The sequence below is a fragment of the Dromiciops gliroides genome, chromosome 2 (assembly GCF_019393635.1).
Source record: "Dromiciops gliroides isolate mDroGli1 chromosome 2, mDroGli1.pri, whole genome shotgun sequence".
In the NCBI taxonomy this organism is placed as follows: domain Eukaryota; kingdom Metazoa; phylum Chordata; class Mammalia; order Microbiotheria; family Microbiotheriidae; genus Dromiciops; species Dromiciops gliroides.
The window spans coordinates 393,725,006-393,750,250 of NC_057862.1; the positions used below are offsets into that span (position 1 = coordinate 393,725,006).

General features: G+C 47.1%; 1 protein-coding gene across 7 annotated transcripts in view; it reads left to right on the top strand.

The window, feature by feature from the left end:
- RGS3 (regulator of G protein signaling 3) overlaps nt 1-25,245 on the top strand; it is a 218,093-nt gene that overhangs the window by 177,039 nt on the left and 15,809 nt on the right. For 5 of the 7 annotated variants that reach the window (XM_043981823.1, XM_043981824.1, XM_043981830.1 and 2 more), the window contains 2 exons: nt 11,881-12,741; nt 19,460-19,524. In XM_043981823.1, the coding sequence (XP_043837758.1) occupies nt 11,881-12,741; nt 19,460-19,524 (926 nt within the window). Of the gene's footprint in view, nt 1-5,549; nt 5,590-10,479; nt 10,546-11,880; nt 12,742-19,459; nt 19,525-25,245 lie in introns of those variants that run through there. The other 2 variants (XM_043981827.1, XM_043981828.1) reach the window with 2 other exon arrangements.

Below are 25,245 nucleotides of genomic sequence, written 5' to 3' on the forward strand. Positions count from 1 at the left end.
AGCCTCAACCTCCGTTCAAGCACCCCACACTCAAGGGAGGGGGGCACATGGGTGATGATCCACCAAAGGAGACTGAGGAGGAGTAGTTAGGGAGGAGAACAGAGAACAAGATCATGAAAAATGAGAGGAGAGAGAGATCCCAGGAAGAAGTCATCAACCCTATCAGTGGTTGCAGAGAAGTCAAGAAGAAGGAGAGAACATGTTCATTTGGGTGAAGAAGTTGGAAGCCCTATTGCAAGGGAGAGGAGAGGAAAGGGAGGCAATCAGGAGAGAGAGCCTTTTCTAGGAACTGGATGTCAAAGGGTGGGAGAGAGATAGGACAGTAGCTTGATAGCTACTATAGAGGAGGGGAAGGTGAAGGTTTTGACAAAATTAGCTATGTGACTTTACACTAGTTACTTTACCTCCCTTGGCCTATGCTTCCTTTTTCATAAAGTTAAGGAGTTGGACTAGATGGTCCCTTTTGGCTACAACATTTTATGTTCTCAAATTCCTTTCAGCCTGAATAGTCTCTGAGTGTCAGGGTCCACTACAAATTCTCTTCTGTTCCTCTCCCCCTGGTGATGTGGGTAGAAAATGTGGTTCCCCTTGCAGATAAAAGTCTTATCTGTACTCATTCAGGAACAGCTCCCCCCCCCCTTTCCCTTTGATAGTTCTTTGGAGCCTGACAAATAGTTCTCATTGGAAATCCTTCCCCAGCTCTTGTGAGAAAGCCCAAGTGGCCAGAGGTTTGTTGTTGTTTGTGAAGCTATGCTGTTTCCAAGATGTCATCACTCCAGAGAAAGCTATTATTCCTCCCAGGAATAAACAAGCTTGTTTACAGCTCAGTCCCACTGAGTAGGGAGAGGCTGGCGCCTCTCCCTGGGGTTGGGTCTGGGTGAGCTAGCTGCTTGCCTTGTTCCTCAGACCCAGCTTCTGCAAAGAAAAGAGTTCTGCTTTGCCAGCAGAGTACAGCTATGGTGGGCTTAGACATAGGGAGTAGCAGAAGATTCGAGCCATGTGTCCAGGGCCTTTGGGGACAGACGGGCTCCCTAACAGAGGTCACAGGAGCTTTCCTGTAACAGCAGAGGGTGCTGGCCCATTTGGAGTATGTGCAAGGGAGGGGAGCACAATTGATCTTGTCCAGATGTCGTCCAAGTCTTTCCCGTGGCATTCTTCCCTTCTCCCTGAGACTGACCTTGCATGTTGCCTGGCACACAACTTCAGAGTTTACCCTTTTCTGACATTCAATTTGAATACATTTGTAAGTGAACTATTTCCATTTCAGAGCACATTTCCCTTTAGAAACAATGGCATGTGGTGGTTAGGTTCCTGAGCCAGCCCACAAAGATCCATTTAATCCCAAGTGTTGTTGAAATGCTACTAATACTGGCCCTGAGCCTTGCAGAGCCCAGATCTGGAACCCCACAGGGGTTTGAGAGAAGGGCAGGTGGAGAATCCTGAATCAAGACAGCTTTGCAGCAGCATTTGAGGGGAAGGCTTAGGCCACGGGTTCTCAATCTTTCTTATGTCCTGGACCCCTTTGGTTTTCTGGTGAAGTCTGTGGATCCCTTCTCAGATAATGTTTTTAAATGCATAAAATACATAGATCACAAAGGAAACCAAAGGTTAGTGAAACTGAAGATGTAATTTTTCGCCCCATTCAAATTCATGGACCCCTTGGACCTTAGGTTAAGAATCCCTGACTTAGGGGCAGCTAGGGGGCACAGTGGATAAAGCACCAGCCCTGGATTCAGGAGGACCTGAGTTCAAATCCAGCCTCAGACACTTGACACTAGCTGTGTGACCCTGGGCAAGTCACTTAACCCTCATTGCCCTGCAAAAAAAAAAGGAAAAAAATCCCTGACTTATGCAATTGTGGTTTGGGCAGTAGGAGCCATTCATAAATCAGGTCTTAAACCCAAGACTGACTGTTCAACAATGCCTTTATCTTCAGGACCATAACTAACCAGCAGTAGACAAACTAACACAATGGAGAGAGGGCTATCCTCAGAGCCAGGAAGACCTAGGTTCAAGTCCTTCCTTGGACATATTCTAGCTCTGGGAATTCTGGGCAAGCCACTTAACCTCTTAGTGCAGTGGCAACTCTGTAAGTCGTAGCTGGGTTGTTGATCTGTTTCAGCTGAGCCAAATAACCACACCAGGAGTTCATTATAGCCATTTAATTACCCTTCATTAACTAGAGTAATTTTTCTGCATGATTTTAAGAAGAATTTCAGCAGAGACTGCATTAAACCGAGAGGTAGATGTCCTGAATTCTTTTATTTGCTTAATAGGTTTTTTTGGCGGGGCAATGGGGGTTGAGTGACTTGCCCAGGGTCACACAACTTGTAAGTGTCAAGTATCTGAGGCTGGATTTGAACTCAAGTCCTCCTGAATCCAAGGCTGGTGCTTTATTCACTGCACCACCTAGCTGCCCCCTACTTAATAGCTTTTTGACTTTGAGTGAATTATTTCTCCTTCTGGGCCTCAATTCCTCCATCTGTTAAATCAGGGGGTTGGACCAGATCTCTAAGGTCCCCACCTCCTCTAACATTTTGTACTGTCATATGCTTTGTTCTGCGGGTCCTTCCATGACTGTGATGAGAGAAGAAGGAATAGAAGGGTGCTGAAGACCAACCTTTAATCTTTCCTGCTCCATCCACACTTGCTTTGTGCTGCCTTTGGATGTGGTGATACTGATATGGCCGGGGGAGGTTGAGTCTGAAGTCGAATCAGAGGAAGTGTGAGGGCTTGATGGGGTTGCTAAACAGTCAGCCCCTCTGCTTTGGGGCTGTAGGGCAGGGCTGCTTGGGGAGGCGATGCTCCTCCTATCTCCAGATGAAGGAAGCAGAGATGCTTGGGTAACTGGAAGGAAGAGATGTTCAGGAAGCTGTCTTGGAAGCCCTCCACACAGGTGCTTTCCTCAGTGCCTCGTGTCTCTCTTAGGCCCTCGTCACGCTGTACTGTGAATCACAGTGACCTGTCTCTTCTGTTTGGCTATCAGTTTCTTGAAGGCAGAGCCTGGCCCTGTTTTATTTCTTTATTTCCCATAGCACCTGAGATCATAAGACCAGAGGTTTACAGTTAGAAGGGAGCTAAAGTGTCATTAAGTTCATCCCCCTTATATTACAGATGAGGAGACCGAGGCAGAAAAAGATGCCCTGATTTGTCTAAGTGCTAGTAAGCCAGGGCCTGAACAAAACCAGTCTGCTTTCCACTGCACCATGCTACCTCTCCGGGGCTCCAATGTTGCCCTAAGCTGGAAGCTTCTTTGGCTCCTGCTTGACAAGATTTAAGCATGTTCTCTCAATATGCCTCCTTCCTGTCCCTCCTTTACATGACTGGTTCTGTGCAGTGAGGGATAGAAGTCATGGTACTACCGGGCCCTTGGCAGCTCCTTGCACTCCCACTGATGATCCCTGCTATGTTGGTGTTTGGCCACCTGGATGGGGAGGAGTTTCAGCTTTTGCCCTGAAGGTGCCTAAGTTCACTGACTTCTGCTTTACTGAGGCCATGGGCTCATTACTAGTACTTCTGCTTCCTGTTCCCCAGGGGTTCAGTGAAGGTACCTGCTTTGTGACTGGTTTTTTACATTCTTTAAAAAAATGTCCTATTGTATTTTTATTTTGTTAACTACTTCCCAATTACATTTTAAAAAGTAATAAACAGGGGAAGCTAGATGGTACAGTGGATAAAGCACCGGCCCTGGATTCAGGAGTACCTGAGTTCAAATCCGGCCTCAGACACTTAACATTTACTAGCTGTGTGACCCTGGGCAAGTCACTTAACCCCAATTGCCTCACAAAAAAAAAGTAATAAACATTTTAATTTATAGTTTGGGGTTCCAATGGCTCTGGATTCAGGAGGACCTGAGTTCAGGTCCGGCCTCAGACACTTGACACTTGCTAGCTGTGTGACCCTGGGCAAGTCACCTAACCCTCATTGCCCTGCCAAAAAAAAACAATAAAAAATTCCAAAAAACAACATTACCATATTAACCATTTTGTACAAGAGAACTTGAATAAAAGAAAAAAATGAAAGAAAGTGAAAAATAGCATGCTTTAGTCTGTGTTCCATCAACACCAATCCTTTCTTTGGAGGTGGATAGTATGTTTCATCAATAATCCTTTGGGATTGTCTTGGATAATTGTATCATTGAGAATAGTTAAGTCATCCACAGTTCTTTATCAAACAATATTGCTGCCTCTGTGCACAGAATTCTCTTGGTTCTGCTCACTTCACTATACATCATTTCATACAAGTCTTTCCAGGCCTTTCTGAAATCATCCTGCTTGTCATTTCCTATAGCACAATAATATTTCATCACCATCATATACCACAGTTTGTTTAGCCATTTCCCAATTGATGGGCATTCCTTTGATGTCCAATTCTTAGCCACCACAAAAAGAGCTGCTCTAAGTATTTTTGTACAAATCGGTCTTTTTCTCTTTTGGGAGATGTTTGTGACTGTGGTCCTCTGAGGGAGCTAAGACTAGGACAGAGAGCCTGTCAGGATGCCTGAGTCAGGCATGAGTTCACAAGAACAGCCCCTTGGGAATCCTACTGAAGTGGGGACTCCAAAGGCTAGCCTTCTGCTGAGGCTCCTTAGTAAGTAATATTCATCTCTGTTCTAGTTTCAGCCAATGATTTTCCTAAAGGAGTAGAAGAAAGGTGGAAGTAGATTTCATTGGTTTCTCCCCCTCAGACAGTCTTCTCTTTGAGTTAACCTTTTCAGGGTCTACCACATTCTCCTGGTAGGGCTTTTTCACTTATTTATTTTATTTTATTTTTTAGTGAGGCAATTGGGGTTAAGTGACTTGCCCAGGGTCACACAGCCAGTAAGTGTTAAGTGTTTGAGATCAGATTCGAACTCAGGTCCTCCTGACTCCAGGGTCGGTGCTCTATCCACTGCGCCACCTAGCTGCCCCTCCTGGTAGGGCTTTTTGCAAGTCCCTTCTCCCTTGCCTAATGCCTAAGTTTCCCCATTAAGTTAGCCATGATCTGAGCTCCTCACATACCCCAGATAAACAGAAGATAGTGGTGCTTTTCTTCAAATATATACAAGATTTGACCCTTGGATTGTCAGCTCCGCCTTCCACTGTGCTGCCCTTTGTTGGCGTTTTGCTTATAGAAAGGGTATGAGTGTGAGAGGTGAGTGAAGGAGAGGGTTGCCCCCTCATCTTAGACAGCAATAGTAATATTCACATTGCTCTTGTGCCCTTTCTAACTCCTTCCCTTGTGTGCTGATGTTGATCATACACTCCTTCTTGTATGGCCTGGGCCCTCGAATGGACCTCAGATCTTTAAGTGTAGACAGGATCAAAGGGAGATTTTTGACCCAGTCCCTGCCCTGCAGCTTGGAGGGAGTCTGGAAGAGGAACGACATTTACCTTTGCCAAAGGGCCAGTGAGAGCAAGGATTCTGGGCACATGGTGCTGGGGAATTCCCCTAAGGTCAGGAGAGCTGTAGTTTTGCAATGCCCTCATTGGGGAATCCCAAATGGAGGTACTGAAAAGGAGCCAAGTGGAATTAGGGTCCAAGGAAGGTTGTTTTTTCCCCAGTGTGGTGGCTTGGGAATCAGGATTCTAGTCCTGGCGTGGCCAGTGGGTAAGTCAGTTAATTTCTGTGAGCCCTAGCCTTTTCATGTCTAATAATCTACTTCATGTTGTTAATGTGAGGAAAGCACTTTGTAGGCCTTGGAATCTTTTACAAAGGTGAACTGTTACTAATTTTGTTCTGAGAATAAGCCAGTTATCACTCTGTGGTCTTCTTATGGAGAGTTGGTCATGACATAGCAGGAGTGTCATGGCTGGAGGCTGGCACTGGACAAGTGAAGACGGGTGGGAAATACCCACCTCTGGGATCCTGGAAGTTTCTGACTTAGGCTGCAGCTTAATCTGCACGAGTTTAGTGTCACATCAAGTTAGAGACTGGGACTAGGAGAGTCAGAAAATGGCTAACACTTGTGGGAGGCAAACCAGAACTTAGGATCCTGAAGCCAGTTGTCTGGAAGCTGAGTAATCAAAATGAGGACCAGGGATTCTGTAGTTATAAGAAGTTATGAACAAGCCCAATATTATGGCAACAGAGTGTTCACCGACCTCAGAAAGAATAGCTAGATCTCAGAGGTTAGGGTAGGTAAGGAATCCAAAATCCAGGGAGTCAGGTAGGGTGGGTAAAGGGCACTAACTGATTCCATATAGGAGGAACCATAATACTGAGGTGAGCAAAGTCTGACCTTCGGTATTCCTTATATACTTCCTGCAAGGGTAGGAAGTAGTTTATGTAGGTTGATGGCTATGGCGTACAGGTTTGTAGATATGGAAAATGGCTGAATCCGGTTTGATGAATTTTGACTACGTGTAGATTCCTACAAGCAACCTGTGGGACAGGAGCTACATTCATCTTGGACTGAGGTGCCTTGAGATGACCTTGATAAGGGGACCAACATCCCCAATGATAATCTTGGGCCAGGCCTGATAAAATTCAGGACCTGCAGGACCAGGTCATTTGGGCTAATGTTCTCTCCAGTTACCCCCTTCCGTTTGTTTGTTTGGTTCCATCCAGGGGTGTGCTAGTAAATGTTTAACAACAGGCTTTCTGAAAAAGTGCCACATTTTAAAGTTTCATCTATACTATTAACATTTTCTCCATTACTTTGCTAAATCTAGACAATTGAAAAAACAATAAATCAAACCCCAGTTTGTAGTATGGTGTAAATTCTCACAATGAAAATTTAACAATTGGCTCTCCCAGGCTGGTGGGAAACCTTGGTTCCATCCCTCCTGTAGGGATTTTCTCTATATAAAATCTTCCCCTGTTCTGAGGTACTAGAATGTATTGGAGAAATTCCTAGTAAATACGAGTTAACACTGAGGTTTTTTCTGTGAAGAATCTTACCAACCCAAGGGTTTGTGTTTTAATACTGTCTACTTCCTGGAGGTAGGCATGAAGTGTGAGAGCATGGAAATGGAAAAGGGGACACTTGTCTACTTCTTCCTAGGCAGACTGGTTTCCTTGGGTACCTTTGAGGCTATGGGAGCTTTTTGTTTTATGCCACAAGGGTAGGTAAACATGTGACACATACAGTAGTAGGCAAACCTTGTGGAGGCCCCAGGGCCTCCTCCTGAAAGGGCAGGGTCAAACACCAAGAAACCAAGTGGTCAGCTGGGGGAAAACTATACAGATGGCTTTCACAAACCCTCCAGCTGCTGAGCTCCTATCTCATTCACTGCAGACTCAGAAAGTATGAGCTAAGATCTTAGACCGTACTGTTGATTTTGTCCAGCCCTCTCTCTTAGAGAAGGGAGGTCATGTCATTTACGCATAGTCAGTGAACAGAAGTTTGAGAAAATGAACTCGATTCTATTCTTTCTGTGCTGCCAAAACTAATTTTTCAACCTCCCAATGGGCTTTCCTGGATGGGTGGTTGTTCTTAGTTTTTGTTGTTGTTGATCACAGCAAATAAAGTTTAAGTTTAGGAACTTGGGGAAGGTTTACCTTTCCAAATCCTCAACTACTCATTCATCTACTCAGTATTTACTGATCACCTATTATTGGGGCTCCTAGACTTGTATTTGGTGTTGTATGAGATAGAAGAACAGGTCTTCCCCTTGTCCTTAAGGAGCATATAGTCTATAATTGACTTCACCAGGGTCTCTAAGAACACCTCCTTCCATAGGTTTCCCCTGTCTCTGAAGGAGCTAGTGATTCTGCCCAGTCTCAGCTTTTAGGCCAAGAACCCATCCTTCTGCTCTCATTTCCCCTACCCCCATACCTGATCAATTTCCAGCCCATTCCAGTATATCCCAATGCCTCAACCAGTCCTTCAAAAATCCAAGTCCTGGGGGTGGCTAGGTGGCACAATGAATAAAGCACTGGCCTTGGATTCAGGAGGACCTGAGTTCAAATCTGACCTCAGACACTTGACACTTACTAGCTGTGTGACCCTGGGCAAGTCACTTAACCCTCATTGCCCTGCCCCTTCCCCCTCAAAAAATTCAGGTCCTGTTCCTTTCCTTGTAGTCTGGGGAGGTCAGAAGGTAAATGACATTTCCTGAGAAGCTGCACCTTCTACAGCAGTCATAAAACCCTGGATTGAGTTTGGTTGGGGATTTAATGAAATACTAAACTGAGCCTCCTTTCTGTTCATTTCCTGCTCCTCTGTTATCTGATGTGGGCACTGGGCAGAATTAAATAAAGCTATAGCTAAGCCAAGTTAAGAGATGGCGTATATCTAGAAATCTCCCTGGAAGAAGAGAAAAGTCAGGTCTCTGAGAATGCTACGCCTAGAATGGACAGGAAGGCACAAGCCGGCTTCTTCAAATACCCATGTGGCCGGCTTCCTCGGTGGGTGCTCAAACCCTCTGCTCAGGGACCAGTAGAGAAATGGTAGGTGCAGCTGAGTTGAGGCCTGGGGAGGGGGTGCCTCCAGGCCAGCTTCCTCCCTGGCAGGAGGCTTCTGAGGAGGGAACTGAGGGTCCCACGACTCTCTCCAGGAGCAAGTGGGGAATTATTTGTGATCTTTAGGAGGGAGATTATAGTGGGGACAAATGTTTTCTCAGCCTGTTCTCCTTCCTCTGGGATTTCTCAGAGGTCCACAAGTATTTGTGTGTAAGAAGTCAGTGTGGTACAGGAGAAAGAGCACTGGGTTGGGAATTGGGAGAGCTACATTTGCAGCATCTTTGTAAAATGACGGCCTTGGGACTGAATGGCCTCTAAGGCCCCTCTCAGCCAACATTGGCTTGTAGTCAGCAGCTGCTAGCCGCAGGTTGGAGCTGTTGTTGTTTGTCCGTCCTTCCTTCCCTCCTTCCTTCCCCCACTTCTCTTTCTTTCTTTCTTGTTTGTTTTTTTGCTGGGCAATGAGGGTTAAGTGACTTGCCCAGGGTCACACAGCTAGTAAGTGTCAAGTGTCTGAGGCCAAATTTGAACTCAGGTTCTCTTGAATCCAGGGCCGGTGCTTTATCCACTGCACCACCTAGCTGCCCCCTGTCCTTCCTTCTTAAAGAGGACCATGACATCGGGGTGATGCCATGACTCGCACTGAACTGGATTTAAGTGAGGAAGGGCTATGCTGTGCAAAGTCACCAGCCTCGCTCTTTCCCCCAGAGCCATCTGGGTCCAGCAGGGAGATATACATTAGGACAGCTAGAGGTGGCCCCGGATGTTTGAGGCAATTGGGATTAAGTGACTTGCACAGCTATTAAGTGTCTGAGGTGAGATTTGAACTCAGGTCCTCCCAGGTTCAGGGCTGGTGCTCTATCCACAGAGCCACCTAGCTGCCCCTGGCAGGTTGGAGCAATCAGAGAAGGAAAGTTGTGTTGGTAGCTCAGACTGCCCCTCCCTGGACCCTTGGAAAAGATCAGGGGTTCCGGTCTTGGACCAGGTGGCTGCCCTCTGGCTTTTTGGTGAGGTGCCCCTCTGGCATCAAGAGACTTCCAGGCAAAAGCCCCAGTGTTCCAGTAGCTGAAAGGGCGGGCCAGCAGTAGAAGTGGAGAGGAAGCTAGTGACCATGTGGTGGAGGGGAGGGAGCCTTGGACTAGAAGGGTCACCTTGAGCCAGTCATTTTCTCCCTCCCTGGGCCTCAGCTTCCCTTTCTTAAAAAAAAAACAAACCCAAAACAAAACAAGGAGGTGCTTGAACTTAGGTGACTTTGAATACCTTCTCTTGCTCTAACATCCTATGATTCTTAAATAGGCCCTTTGGCTAGGAAATCTCTCCTAGAATTGCCCTGTGGTGAAACCAAGAAGAACCTGCCCCTTGATGGAGGCTGTGGTGGTTAGCAGGCACTTCCCCTTTTGGGCATTGTTTGTTTTTGCTCTAATCTGCCGGTGGGGATGGTCTGAGCTGCCCGACTTGCCTTTCTGGTTCTGGGTCTGTCACTGCTCTGCAGCCCCCAGCCCACCAGGGCGTTGGCAAAGGAGTCACCAGCAGGGCAGGCTGGGGCCACTCCTACCTGTCCTCCCGAACCCCACCCCAGGCCACCCCAGGAAAGGGGAAATGCAGAGCTAGGCACTTCCCTGGAGAGAGGCTCGCCCTGCCTTGCACTGGCCATGGCTGAGAAGCGACTGGCTGTTTACCATCTTTTTTTCTTCTGAGCACAAGGAAGCAGGTAGAGGATGGTCTGGGAGAGTGGGGATTCTGTTTTGCTGATGAACCCCTCTGGTGAGTGGGATGGCAAGCCAGGATTGGAGCCCTGGCGGTGATGAAGTTGCTTCTCAGGGAGCAGCAGTGTCTCAGTCACATGTAAAGGAGAACAGGCACGCCTCAGATCCCTTATTCAGTGTGTCAGGGAGCTGCCCTGCAGAGCTGAAGTCCAGCCCTTGTTTCCAAGAATGGGCACTGCTTGGGGTGAGTGTGTGTGTGTGTGTGTGTGTGTGTGTGTGTGTGCGCTGGAGGGGAGGAGGGAGGGAGAGCAGAGTGGAGTGGAGCAGAGGAGGAGCTGGGCCACAGGCTTCAGTTCTCAGGAATCTGGTGGGGTTTTAGCTGCGGGGGAGATATTGCATTTATTTTCCTGGCTCTGCATTTGGCCTCAGAAAGTTTTCTTCTGTCCAAAGTGCTTACGTGAGTATTATTTGAGAGTATCTCATTAAGTTTTCACCAAATCCTGTGCAATCAGTAAATGGGTTGAGCTGGGATTTAGAACCCAGGCCTCCTTCCTGCTTCTTCACTGCCTTTCTCACTAAACTGCAGTGCTGAAATAGGGAGCACTTCTTGGGGCCTGGGGTGGAGCATGTCTGAGCAGATGATGGAGATGGCTCAGACCTGTGCCTCCAACTCCCCTCTCATCTTCCAGGTTAGAGAACCTGGCGCCATCCTTGTGGATTGTCGAGGCAGATTTGTCAGCCTAGGCCCCAGACAGGACAGACTGACCTAAGAGCAAGGGGGTCAAATCCTCAAGGAGACAAGTTTAGAGAGAAGGGAATGGGGGAGGGGGGAGAAGGAAAGAGGAGGGAGTGGGACCTCTCTGTTCACTGGGCCACCTGGCCCCATCCTGGAAGAGGAATCTTACCAGCAGCGTTTCCCAGAAGCCAGTTTGAATTTTTCTGGCTGGTCAGTGTTTTGGCTCTTGTTCCTTCAGATGGGATTCCAGAACTTCTCCAACTCCCAGCCTGGTCCTAGCTCCAAGCAAGGATTGAGCAGAAACGGCACGATTCTAATATGACTAAGGGTACCTAGAGGACCCCAGCTGAGAAAGCCCAGTCTCTTCATGCACCTAGAGGCTAGACAAAAAACCCTCAGGGTTTGGAAAGTAGAATTGGCCTCCTTGGTCTGTTGCCCCTGGGACATAGAAGCAAACATCAAATTATCAGGCTGGTCCTTCTTTACTCTCCTAGGGGTCTGGTCTGGTAACGACCCCTTAAGTGCTGGTCAGATGTCCCCTTTACTTTTCACTTGCCTGTTCTCTCTGTCCTATCTCTCATGCGATGGCACTGCCTCTGTCCTCTGCCAGGCTCAATCAAAGCCTTCCTGGTGAGGGCAGGCCCCTTGTCCCTGCATGCCTGGCCTAGACTTCCTGTTTGATCTCTGGCTACTTGTGGTCCCCTCAGGGGTTGGGAATCAGTCCTCAGGTAGCAGGTTATCATTTGGGATGTGGGCAGGTTAGAAGGACTAGGGAAAAGATCTTTCATTTGGACTCCTAGAGGACTTGAGTTCAAATTGCAGCCCTGCTACTTAGTACCTTTGTGACTACAGGAAAATCATTCCTCCCTCTGGGTCTCATTTCCTCATCTGTAAAGCAAAGATCTGGATAATCTCTCAAATCTCTTTTAATTAAAAATTCTTGGTTCCCGTGGCCATCAGGCCTAAGTATGTGAGCTAAGACTTCTGGGACCTTTACACAATCTGATATTCTTTGGCCTCATCTTGTTCTTTTTTTCTTTTCTCCTCTTTCTCCAGATGCTTGAGACAGACGTGGATGAAAGAAAAGAGATGCCTTTTGAGGAGGAGGTTCCCCCTTCTACTGAGGGGGTGGCTAGTGGGGCACCTGAGGAACCAGGACCTCTTGACAGCAACTGTACCCAAAAGGAAGCCCTTGCAGGAGAGGCCACAAGCCCAGAGATGACCCTGCCTGCTGAAGGGGTGGCCAGTGGGACACCCGAGGACCAGAAGCCTCCTGAGAACAATCCAACCCAAGGGGAAGCACCTGCAGAGGAGGCCCCAAACCTGAAGGTGCCCCTGCCTGATGAGGGGGTGGACAATGGGGCACCTGAAGAACATGGGCCTCCTGCCAGTGACTGTCCTCAGGAGGAAGTGCCCACAGAAGAGGCTATGGGCTCTGAGGCCCCTCCCTTAATTGACAGGCCCCCCTTTGTGATTCCCGAGGTCCGCCTGGACTGCACTTTCAGTCAGAGCTTAGGAGCAGAGGGGATAGAGCAGGATGGTGGACTGGATGAAGAGGCTGAAGAAGAGGAGGAAGATGGTGAGGAGGAAGACGAGGATGAGGACGATGAAAGTGACGACAACTACTTAGACCGGAGCGAGGCAAAGCGGTGCAGCATGATTGAGACGTCGGGCACCGAAGGGGCCTTCATGCTGACGGTGCAGAACTCCCTGCGGCGACGAACCCACAGTGAGGGCAGCCTCCTGCAAGAGACCAAGAGCCACTGCTTCACCTCAGACACCACCCTGAACTGCTCCGATGGAGAGGGCAAGAAGAGCGTCTGGGGCCTGGCCTCCCCCAGGACTGTGAAGAAGGAGCTGGCTCGCAATGGGGGCTCCATGCACCACCTCTCACTCTTCTTTACAGGACATAGAAAGGTAGGTAGGGCTCCTGGGTGGGACTGGGAACACATCCTGGGGCCTGAGCCAAGGCCCTGCTGAGCATGGGGTAGTGATGGATTTCACCCATATAACACCAACCTCAGGAGCTGAGATCAGGGATTCAGATCTGGAGGGGAGCTTGTCCTAATCAGGTCTCCTCATTTTATAGAGGAAGAGACTGAGCCGTAGAGAACTTAGATGACTTGCTCAAATCCATGCAAGTAATACATAGTAGAAGCAGGATTGTTGTTATTGTTGAGTCCCAACTCTCTGTGACCCCATCTGGGGTTTTCCTGGCAAAGATACTAGAGTTAGTTGCCATTTCCTTCTCCAGCTCATTTTACAGATCAGGAAACCGAGGCAGACAGGATGAAATGACTTGCCCAGGGTCACATAGGTAGTAAGTGTCTAAGGTTGGATTTGAACTGAGGGCCTCTTCACTCCAGGGCCAATGAGAGGAAGGATTAGAAACCTTGTCCAGGAACATAGACCTCCTGAGAATGACCCATCCCCCCCGGCAGCCACCTGCAGAGCATGCTCCAAACCTGAAGGTGTTCCTGCCTGCTGAGGGGGTGGCCGGTGGGGCACCTGAACAACATAGGCCTTCTGCCAGTGACTTTCCTCAAGAGGAAGTGCCCACAGGCTTTAGGGCCCCTCCCTTAACTGACAGGCGGCCCTTTGTGATCCATTTGGTCGGCCTGGACTACACCTTCCGCCAGAGCTTGGGGGAAAAGGGGATAGAGCAGGACAGTGCTCTGGAGGAAGAGGCTGAGGAAGGGGTTCTGCTCGACAACCAGGAGAGGTGGGGCTCATCAGAAAGTATAGAACAGTAGTCCTTGCTTTCATGCATGGAGCTTGTAACTTAGTTAAGGAAACAAAGCACACTCATACACCGTTAAATAACAAGCAATACAACAGTACCAGAGATGTAACAGGGCAGCAGATGCTGAATTCCATGTGTGTGGCACAGGCCACTGTAGGCATTCAGAGGGTGTGGCCCTTGAGTCTCTGTGCCCTGAAATGGGCTGAGAAGGTGAAGATGCACAGGGCCTGGAAGGATGGGTATGATTTGGCTCTACTGAGGCAGGGGAGAAGAAAGAAGGTGGAGAAAGGAGCAGAGACAGGAATCAACAAGGCAGGTTTGTTTAGTGGACAGTGAGTAGACTGGCTGAGGCTGGAGAGGTAGGGTGTGAATTTGATTAACAGGTTGAGGAAACTGGATTTGGTACTGAGATGTCAGAAAAGAAGGCCCATGGGGGCAGCTAGGTGGCACAGTGGATAAAGCACCAGCCCTGGATTCAGGAGGACCTGAGTTCAAATCCGGCCTCAGACACTTGACACTTACTAGCTGTGTGACCCTGGGCAAGTCATTTAAACCTCATTGCCCTGAAAAAAAAAAAGAAAGAAAGAAAAGGAAAGAAGGCTCATTTTCTCTCTCTGGTCATCCTGGTCTCAAGGAATTTTTTTTAGGAGAATTGAGGCTCAGGGTCTATGGAGGTAGGTCAGGCTTCAGGGACTGCAGAAACTCCTTCCTCCATCCTGAGCTTCAGACCTTACAGAGATGTTTACTTTTTTTTTTTTTTTTAGCGAGGCAATTGGGGTTAAGTGACTTGCCCAGGGTCACACAGCTAGTAAGTGTTAAGCGTCTGAGGCCGGATTTGAACTCAGGTCCTCCTGAATCCAGGGCCGGTACTCTATCCACTGTGCCACCTAGCTGCCCCTGATGTTTACTTATTTTTAAAATGAAATCTGTATTTTATTGATGCTCTTTTTTCTATGTGGCTGTCACTTCCCAATGATACTCCCTTGTCCCTTTGTTTTTTTTCCCTTGTCCCTTTCTCAAAACAAAGATGGGCAGCTAAGCAAAACAATAATGCATTGGCCCCCAAACATTTACTGATGTCTTTCTAGACTTGCCTGGGAGAGTAGAGAGGGCACCTCTCTCTCTGAGAGGTAGGACAATTGATGCCCAGAGAGGGCCAGACACTTACCTCAAGTCACACAGGGACTGGACAGTGACTGGCAGAGCACCTTTCACATACCAGGCATTTAATACATGCTTGTTGAGTTGAATGGGATTAGGGTTAGACCCTACGTTTGGGGTGGGGCCCATGTTTAAATTAATCCTGAAAGTGTGTGGGCCCAAGACTAACGTGGGGTTTTGAGTGAAATATTGGCACCAGAAGGTTGAAAGCTCATTTGGGAGCAGTGATGAGAGGAAAAGTTCCAATGGCCTGGGATCAGAGGAACAGAGATTGAAAACTGGCTTATCCCTGCCCTCTAGTGGAGAGAAACCCAAACCAGCACTCCCAAGTGGGGATTTCGTTCCGACTGTGTTCAGAGACCATGGTCTTCAGTACCATTTCAGCTCTCAGACTTGACTTAGAGTGAGCCTCACTCAGAGGTTGTTTGCTAGCCTAGTGGCAAATAGGTTTGCCCTCCTTCAAAGTATTGTTGTTGATTAGTGGTTTTTAATAGTGTCTGACTCTCCATGACCCCATTTTAGGGTTTTCTTAGCAAAGATACTGGAGCGTTTTGCCATTTCCTTCTCCAGCTCATTTTACAGATGAGGAAACTGAGGCAAACAGGGTTAAGTGACTTGCCCAGGGTCACACAGCTAATAAGTCAAGAGGAGGAGTCTTTCTGACTCTAGGCCTGGTACTCTATCCACTGCATCACCTGGCTTCCCACTCCTTCAAAGTGCTTCATGCTTTAAAATCCTTCCTGCCTGCCTGCCTCCCTTCCTCTCTCCCTTCCTCCCTCCCTCCCTCTCTTCCTTCCTCCCTTCTTCACTTCCTTCCTTTCCCTGCTCTCTCCAAAAAAGGAGTCCTGTTTCCTCAGTTTACATGACTTTAGCCAAGAAAAAAGCAACCCAGTTATCTTAGAATCATAGAATGTTGAAATTGGGAGGGATATTAGGAATCCTCCCATCTAGTCCCTGTCCTGTTGAAGAGGAGGAAAGCAGGGTGTGATTAGTTTATTCAAGGAAATCCACACAAAGTAAGTCAGTGAAAGAAGCAGGACTCAAACGCGGGTTTCTTGATTCCTAGGCCTGCCTGCCTTCATGTCTACATACCCACACAAGTTCATTCTCTTGAAAAATTTCCTGAAGCTGCCACTTGGGAATAGATTTCCTAGACCTGCTCCTTCCCCCTCACAGAAGAAAATGTGGAATCATCATTCACCTTTCAAAGGATCTCTTAAGAGCCCACATTTCCCTTCATCAGAAGATCCTCCCTTGAGTAGAAGTGAGGTCTGGATTATGCTTATTGGCAATAATAATAATAATGTAGTAACAAGTAATGACTTCTTGTTAGTGAGTCAACAAGCATTTGTTCTATGCTTACCATGATCAGGTAGTGTACGGAATGTGAGGCAGAGAAAGAAAAACAAAAATACTCTCTGCTCCCAAGGAGCCAACATCCTAATAGGAGATAACACCGAGATAGCTATTTGCATTCCAGATAGGAAGAAGGAAATGGAAGGTGGGATAGGAGGGGGCAGGGAGAACACCTAGAAGAGCCTTCTGCAGAAGGTAGAATTTGAAGAAGGCCACAGAAGCTCATGCCAACCTGTGCATAGCACTTTAACGTGTGCAAAGCACTCTATATATTGTTTCTCACTTGATCCTCATGACGACCCTTTGAGTTCGGTGCTATTATTCTCCCCATTTTGCAGATGAAGAAATTGAGGCCAAAAGATGTTAAAATGATTTGCCCAGAGACATATAGCTAGGAAGTGTCTATATCAGTGTGTGAATTTAGGTCTTTCCAACTCCAAGTCCGGAGCTCTATCCGGTATACCAATCTCTCCCTAAAAATGGACCTTATCAGAATCCTCTCCCGGGTCATATCAATAACACTGAGCCTCCCTGACAAACTGCTTTGTATACCTAATTTTACTTTGATTTTCACAATGATATTGGGAAGTAGTTGGTACAAGGTTTACAAATGAGGAAACTGAGGCTAACGTTCATTGCCCAGAATACAGTGCTCTTTCCACCATGCTGGGTCTTGAGATTCCAGATTCAGGCTTCTCTCCCCTGCCCCATGCTCCCCCTGCTGGCCACTCCTTTCCAGCTTATCTGCTTTCCTTACTTTTCCTGCCTTGTCTGGGCATCTGCCATGTCTGTCTCAGAGATCAGTGCTGTGCCTGGTGAATTCAGGCATTGTTAGCGATTGTCCTTTCCAAGTGAAACCAGTGAATCTTCAGGTGATTGTTTTTAACAGCAGTTTGACTAAGCCAGTCAAATCCTGCAATATCCCAGTTCCTTGCCAGGCTTGAAAGGTGCCTTTGTAAGTGAGGATGATGAGAGTATTAAACTCTTCTGGGTCCACCTGACTCTGAGGTTGAAGGTCATTCCCCTCCTCAGACTTGGGCCCAGGTGGATTCTGCACCTATCCCTACCTCATCCCGCTGACCTTTCTTAGTCTTAGATTTTTGCTCTCGGGAAGATTTCTGTCTTGGCCCAGCTTCACTCCATGCACTCAAGGATAGTGTTGGAGCAGGGAAAAGAGAGGCAGGGTGGTATACTGTGTGGTGCTTACAGCCAAAACCTTTCCATGAAGCTGTCAAGGCATTTGGAGAAAAACCTCCATTTGTCCTGGAAATCCAGTTCATTTCAATTTGATGTTGAATTGAATTGGGCTGCTGGGTTAATCCTTAAGCAAATGCCTTCCATTCATAGTGTCTCCCTTTACCTACTTGTACAGGAAGTAGAGTAACGGGTGGGTCCCCCCCCCCCCCCAGGGGCCCTTCCCTTTACCTTTGGAGGCCCCCCCACCCCAAGCTATTCCTGGGCCTGTCATGATGCCTGGGAGTCAGGAGCTTTGAGGTTCATGTCCAGACCACCACTAACTTCTGCCAACCTGTTAACCACACATAATACCATGTTCAAGAAGCTGACTGAGCATTGAAACTTGCTCCACAACCTTGGACAGTGCCCTCTTGAACACAATGAGTGAGTTAGCCTTTCTAGCTGTTGTGCCATTCTGTGAGTGTGCCATGGAGCCCTGGCCTCTTCCCTGAGGGCTGGAGTCTGAGAGGATGGGGTGGGGGCTGGGGGGCTGGGGGCTGAGGTGGTGTTGTGGTTGGGCCTGACAGATCCCAGCAGACACCAGAATCAGGACAAGTCCTGCCCAACAATGGAAGGAAGTTTCTTCCCATGTTTGAACTGCTTTGATTTCCCCAACTCCAGTGGAGGGAGGGGGGAGTGGGAGGGGCTCCAGAGCACCATTGTGCTGGGCTGATAAACTGCGGAAGCTTAAGGTTAGAATGGAAGGAAGCCCAGCGCCAGGCTGAGGGGCCAGAGGTGCTCGTTCCCACGGGCGGGGGCTGGGGGCAGGGGTGCTGGGATAGGAAGGTGGGGGCTGAGTTGTGCTAAAAGGAGGCTATGACCACAAATGGAGTGTCTGTGTGTAGTTACTTCCCCCAAAACTAAAAACAATAAAATAAAATAAGAAAGAAAAGGAAAAATACTGCAACCTACACATTTGTAAGAATTGGTTAGCTTCTGTGCTAAAATACCAGCTCACCCGATTGGCAGCCCAGCTTGGCATAGGAACAGGGGCACAGAACATTTACTGCTCCAGCCAATAAATCCATCAACCAGTTTTCATTAAATATCTATACTCTGTGCCCAGTGCTGTGGGAAATAAAAGAAAACAGGATTCCTGCCTTAGAAAAGCTTAGGTCTAGTTGGAGAGATAAGACTAATTGGTTTTGTTTTTTTTTAACAATTAGATAGCAGATCAGGATGGAACCTGACCAAATGCTAAACTGTGTGGCTCAGATCACTGGAGGGAGAGATTGTGTAGTAGGCTGGGAAGGCTGCAGAGAGTGCCTGGGGCTTGGGCAAGGCCGGAAAGCACGGGCAGGGTTTCTTTAGGTCAAAAGGAGAGTGGAGAACTTTTTTTTTTAGAGAGGAAGGAGGGGCAGAAGCCAGGAGTGCAAGTGGGAAGGTGGGAACTGACCTGGCAAGTGCCAGGGCTGTGAAGTGAGTGGCTTGGCTGGAAGGAGAGGCCTGGTTCTGCTCCTTAATACCTGTGTGACCATAAGAAATCAGTCACCCTCTTATCTGGAAAATAAGGGGGTTGGACTTGATGAATCCCTAAGGCACCTTCCAACTTTAAGTCAATGATCCCATGATTCTATAAACTTCATGAGGAGGAGATCAAGATGTCACAAGGTAGGTAGGGTTGGGGTAACTGTCATGAAATTAATGCCAAAGGAAGTAGGCCGGTATCATTGTAGAGGGGCTGTAGCACTGGACCCCAGGGTTCTAGTCCCTCCTTTTGTCATTAACATACACCCTGTGGGACCTTGGATGTTTAACAGTGACCAAAGCAAGGACAGACAGGGAGGGGGCTTTAGACTCATACCTCCAAGTTAGCCCTTGATTTATAATCTTGGCCCAGGCCAAGGCTGAGCCTCCTTTTGGCATGGTGAGTCAGAAACCAGAGCACTCTTCCTTCATCTGGACTGGGGATAGCAGTCTGTCTGCTGGAGGTTGTGTCCCCCCACAGCTATTTCCCAATCCAGTCCTGGTCCCCAAAGTATCACTTCATTGATAAAGGCCTACATACGCACTGCTTCCCCATGGGCTGGGTAGGAACACCTCAGAATGAGGGAGCTTCCGAATTCCTGGACCCCTAGGCTTCCCCGGTCCTAGCGAGAGCCTTCTTAATATAAACAAAACCTCCTCATCTTTCCCCAGCTGAGCGGGGCTGAGGCAAGCTGTGATGAAGGTGCTGAAGCGTCTGAGAAGAGGAGCAAAAAACTGTAAGTCTGAAAGGGTATTGGCTTCTGTGGTGGGCTTCTTTTCCCAGGGCATATCTTCTGACTCAGCCAGCTTTGGGGTTTCTCTGACTGGCTTGATTCTCCCATTTCCTTGCAGATTCCTTCCTCTCTGGGCTGGGGATTGCTCTCCATTTCACTGAATTCCTTCTCAAACTAGTTCCTCTCAACCCACCATGGGCACTTCTGCCTCTGAGATTGAGATAGAAAGTGCTTTACGCTTGCTTCCTATCAGCCCTGGAGAGTCATGTTTTGTTGCCTGAAATTTGGATCAACCAGTGGTGTTTCTGCCCAAGGGGGAAAACAAGCTGGATTTTTATAACTCTAGAAGAAGCCTAAGAGGATCCTCAAACCTCGAATCATGCTTGATAGTCAACCCCCCCCCTCCCTCCCCCTTCCAGGTCAACCTTTTAATCAGAGCAACCAGCTTTGCTAGGAGACTACCTTAGGCAGACCGCTTCCCCTTCTTATATCTGTTTTCTTATCTGAACCCATACAGAAGTGGTTACAAGTATGGCACAGTCGAAAGAGTAGTATGGGAAGTGGGAGGCCTGGCTTCCAATTCAAACCTTTTACTACTAAATTAACATGAGACTTTGTCTTAGTCACTTCCCCTTTCTAGGCCTCAGTTTCCTCATCTGCAAAATGAGGATGTTGGATTGGATTGTTGAGATTATTTTCAGCTTGAAAATCATCTGATTTCATTTCAACAGACATTTCTTAAATGCCTTCAATGTGTGAAGCCCTGAAGATAACAGATACAGGTACAACTCAGGGGGGCAGCTAGGTGGCATAGTGGATTAAGCACCAGCCCTGGATTCAGGAGGACCTGAGTTCAAATCCAGCCTCATACACTTGACACTTACTAGCTGTGTGACCCTGGGCAAGTCACTTAACCCTCATTGTCCTGCAAAAAAAAAGTTCAGATACAACCCAGATTCTCATGCCAAGGGTCTTATAGCCTCATAGAGAGGGGGAAGAGGACATGTATATATTGCCTTGATCTAAGAGAGAGTGAAACAGATGATACAAAGTAATATGAAAAATTTGAGGTGGGAAGGAGCACTTTCATTAAGGAATATCAGGGAGGGGCTCCAAGGAGGAGGTGGTATCTGATTTGGCCCAGAAGGAAGTATTTCAACATGTGGCGATGGGTTGCCCATTCTAGGCATGGAGGATGGTGTGACCAAAGGCTCCAGAAATGGATAAGGATAGAATAAGGGTGGGGGGACGGAGAGTAGTATAGTTGGCAAGAAAATAGAATGTGTGAAAGGTATGAGATTATGACTGGGAAAATAGCTTGGGACCACATTGTTGAGGGCCTTGAATGCCAAGGATGGGAATTTAGAATTTGATAAGTAGTAACTGGTATTCACTTGAGTAGAGGAGTGGCATGATCATGGCATTGCATTAAGGATATTGCTTTGGTTAAGAGTATGAAGGATGGGTTGAAGGGTAGTCTGAAGGCAGGAAAATGGGATAGGAGGCTATTATGATGAACTTAAAGTGGTTTTAGGGAGAGTGGAGAGAAGGGGCCAAATAGCAAAAGAGATTGGGAAGATAAAATGACCAAAAAATGGCAACTAATTGAATGTATGGGGTGAGAGAGTGGGAAGAGGACTCCAAGGTTACAAGCCTGGAAGACTGGGAGGTGCCATGAACAGAAACAGAAGAGGAGAAAGGGATAGGGTGTGTGTGTGTGTTTGGGGGTGGATGGATGGATGGATGGAAGCTGGGGAGTGCTGGTTTAGACAGTTGACGGTGGGGGTCAAACCTCCCGTGGAGGTATTGGGCACACAAACACAGAGCTGGAGCCCTGGGGAGATATCTGCAGAGGAGTAGAGGATTTAGAAATAGAAGGATTCGATCCCGTTATTTTACAGATGTGGAGATCAAGGCCCCAAGAGGTAAAATGACTAGTGTGTGGTAGTTAGTAGCTGAGCTAGGATTCAAACCCACGTCTTCTGGCCCGATTCAGCGTGTGTTCTTCCCACTACACCAGGCCGAGAGCTTGTGCTCCTGCTCTTCAGCAGCCCTTGCTGCTTCTGTAGCTGCCCTCTGAAAATCTCTCCTGTTTTGGGTAATAGGAACAACTATTTTTAAGTGTCTCTTGTAAGCTGGTTCATAACCAGTATCCAGCTCACAATATGCCATTTTAGAGTCATCAGGATCAAAAGTTTGTCTTTTTGCTGACACAGAGAGGTAAGAAGGCTTGGTCAGGAACCTTACATATGTTGGTACAGACATGCGACTGAAAGAAACGAGCAATTATCCTCTTGGCTTTGTGGTAGGTGTTGGGACTCTGGCCCGTGTCCTAGAAGGAGAGGTAACGGTGGCTGCTGTCAAGGCTCCATGTCACCGTTTTTCCAAACTTCTCAGGTGAGCGTTGGGAATTTATAAGTTGTGAGCACAGAGAGATCTGGCCAAATGCCTTATGCATGGGAGGCACTTAATGAGTATTTGTGTTTTGCTGCTAAAGTCCATAAGATGAAGAAACGCTGTCATCCTAGATTCACTGTCAGCTGAGAAACAATTATTAAGCACCTATTGTATGCCAGGCACTGTGCTGGGTGTACAAAGAAAAGAAAACGACAGACTTGATCTCAAGGAGTCCACAGTCTAAAAAGGGGAGATGGTGTGCAGACAGCTGTGTACAAAGGCGATACGGAGATCCATACCTCTCTGTGATAAATGGAAAATAACCAACAGAGGGACTAGCATTAAGAGGGCTTGGCAAAGGTGGGTTGGCTTTTGTTTTATTTGTGCAGACGGTGGGATTTTAGTTAGAACTTGGAGGAAGTCAGGGAAGTTAGGTAGAGAGTAAAAGATGGGCCAATGACAATGCAGAGTCAAGAGGTGGATTGTCTTGTTGGAGGAACAACAAGAAGGCTGCTGTCACTGAATTGCAGAAAGGGAGGGAGGGAGGGGGAGAGAGACAGACAGACAGACACAGAGAGAGAGAGAGGTGTAAGATGTAAGGTATAAGAAGATTGGGAACGTAGGAGGGAGCCAGGTTATGATGGGCTTTGAATGCCAAGTTGAGGATTTTTTATTTGCTCCTGTGGGTGACAGGAAGCCACTGGAGTTTATTGAATGGTGGGGGTGGGCTGGGCTGGGCTGTGTGTGTGTGAATGGGCTGGAGTGCAGAAAGACATGAGGCAGGCAGACCCAGCATCAGGCTTTTGTAGCAGTCCTAGAATGAAGTGATAAGGGCCTTCACCAGGAGAAGAAAGTATGCGCAAGAGACACTATGGGGGCAGCTAGGTGGCGCAGTGGATAGAGCTAAGGCTCTAGATTCAGGAAGACCTGAGTTCAAATTCGACCTCAGACACTTAACACTTACTAGCTGTGTGACCCTGGGCAAGTCACTTAACCCCAATTGCCTCACCAAAAAAAAAGAGACACTATGAAGGTAAAGTTGACAGGTCTCAGCAATAGTTTGGCTGTAGAGGGGTGAGAGAGAGAGAGGAGTTGAGGATGACTCCTATGTTCTAACTAAGCCTGGCTAACTGCTAGGATGTTGTTGTTGTCTATCCTTCATTCTCCAAGAGGACCATGACATCAGGAGGTAATGGCATGACTTGTATGGAGTTGGATTTAAGCCAGTGAGGGCTGTGCAGAGTCACCAGCCTCACTCTCTTCTCCAGAGCCATCTGGGTCCAGCGACAAGATACATATCAGGATGACTGGAGATGGCCCTGGATATTTAAGGCAATTGGAGTTAAGTGACTTGCTAGTAAGTGTCTGAGGCGAGATTTGAACTTAAGTCCTCCCAACTTCAGTGGACTATCCATTGTGCCGCCTAGCTGCCACAACTGATAGGATGACTGTACGCTCAACAAGTAATAGCTACTAATAGCTGCCATTTACATGAACACACATTATGTGCCAGGTTATATGCTAAACACATTATAATTAATATTTCAACAACACCCCTGGGAGGGAGGTGCTATTATGATGCCCATTTTACAGATGAGTGAACTGAGGCAGGCAGAGGTTAAGTGACTTGCCCAGGGTCACACAGCTAGTAAGTGTCAGAGGCCAGATTTGAATGCAGGTCTTCCTGACTCCTAACCTGGTGGTCTCTCTATATTGGACCACCGAGCTGTCCTTTTAATAGGGAAGTTCAGAAGAAGGGCTAGTTTCAGGGAAAAGATAAATGAATCCATTTTGGACGTGTTGAATTTAAGATGGCACATTCACTTTCAGATGTCCAATAGGCAGTGAGAGATGTGAGACTGGAAGTTGTCAAAGAGGTTGGGACTGGATAAGTAGATTTGAGAGTTATTGGCATAGAGATAGTAACTGAATCCATGGGGGCTGATGAGATCAACTAAGTGAAAAAGTATAGAGGGATAGGAGAAGTCCCCCTGTGAATCTCCTGGCATAAGAAATCTTCTTCTGAGGCTTGAGATTTGCGCCCCCCCCCCTTCCTTTTTTTATCCTTTCCTTTTCAGCTCCTATCTGTTAGGGCACTGGTTGCTGGCCTTTCATTTCCACTTGATTCCTGCTCCTGTTCCTCCTTCCTCTGTGTAAGTAACAGCATGATTCCATAATTCCCTTTGCTAAGCTCCCTCTCATCATTCAGACACTTCTTGAAATTGCATCTGCTCCACAAAGCTTTCCCCACTTCACTTTGAGAGTAGCAGTAATTCTCATGACATGCAGCTCCCATGGGTCTTTTCTTCATCATAGTATTAGATCTAATCCTTTGCTTATTGCATAGTGGAAATACTTATACCTTTAAAATATCTTTATCTTATAAGGTTTAGAGAGTAAATTCCTAGAGCTATTGCTCCTTAATTTGCTGTGCACTGATGTGTACAGAAGCAGTTTTGAAAATGACAGTGACTCAGAGCCTGTTTCTTCATCTGTGCAATAGTGGGGATTGAACTAGATGATTTCCAAAGTCCTCCCATTTCCAAAAATTTGTGAAAGAACAAAAGATTTATCTTTTGTAAAGTTAATCTTCCCTAAATGTTTCACCTGGAGATTCTTTTTAAAAAATATTTTATTTTTCCCTCAATTACATGTAGAAACAATTTTATTTTATTATTATTATTTTTTTAGTGAGGCAGTTGGGGTTAAGTGACTTGCCCAGGGTCACTAGTAAGTGTTAAGTGTCTGAGGCCAGATTTGAACTCAGGTACTCCTGACTCCAGGGCCGGTGCCCTATCCACTGTGCCAACTAGCTGCCCCTAAAAACAATTTTAACATTCATTTTTTTTTTGGGTAGGGCAATGGGGGTTAAGTGACTTGCCCAGGGTCACACAGCTAGTTAAGTGTCAAGTGTCTGAGGCTAGGTTTGAACTCAGGTCCTCCTGAATCCAAGGCCAGTGCTTTATCCACTGTGCCATCTAGCTGCTCCCAATATTCATTTTTAAAAAGTTTTGAGTTCCAAATTCCTTCCCTCCCTCTCTCTTCCTCCCCCCTCCTTGAGAAAGTAAGCAATTATATGTATGCAATCATATTTAACATTTCCATATTAGTCATTTTGTGCAAGAAGATGTGAAAAGAAAGAAAGAAGAGAGAAAGAAAAAGAGTAAAAAAATAGTATGCTGGTCTGCATTAGACTATATCAGTTCTTTTTCTGGAGGCGGACACCATCATACATAAATACATAGAACAACACAAATAATAGGCATAAAATATATAAATGTGTTTATCTAATTGTTGGTTTAGAGGACCATCTGATCTCAGGAAAGG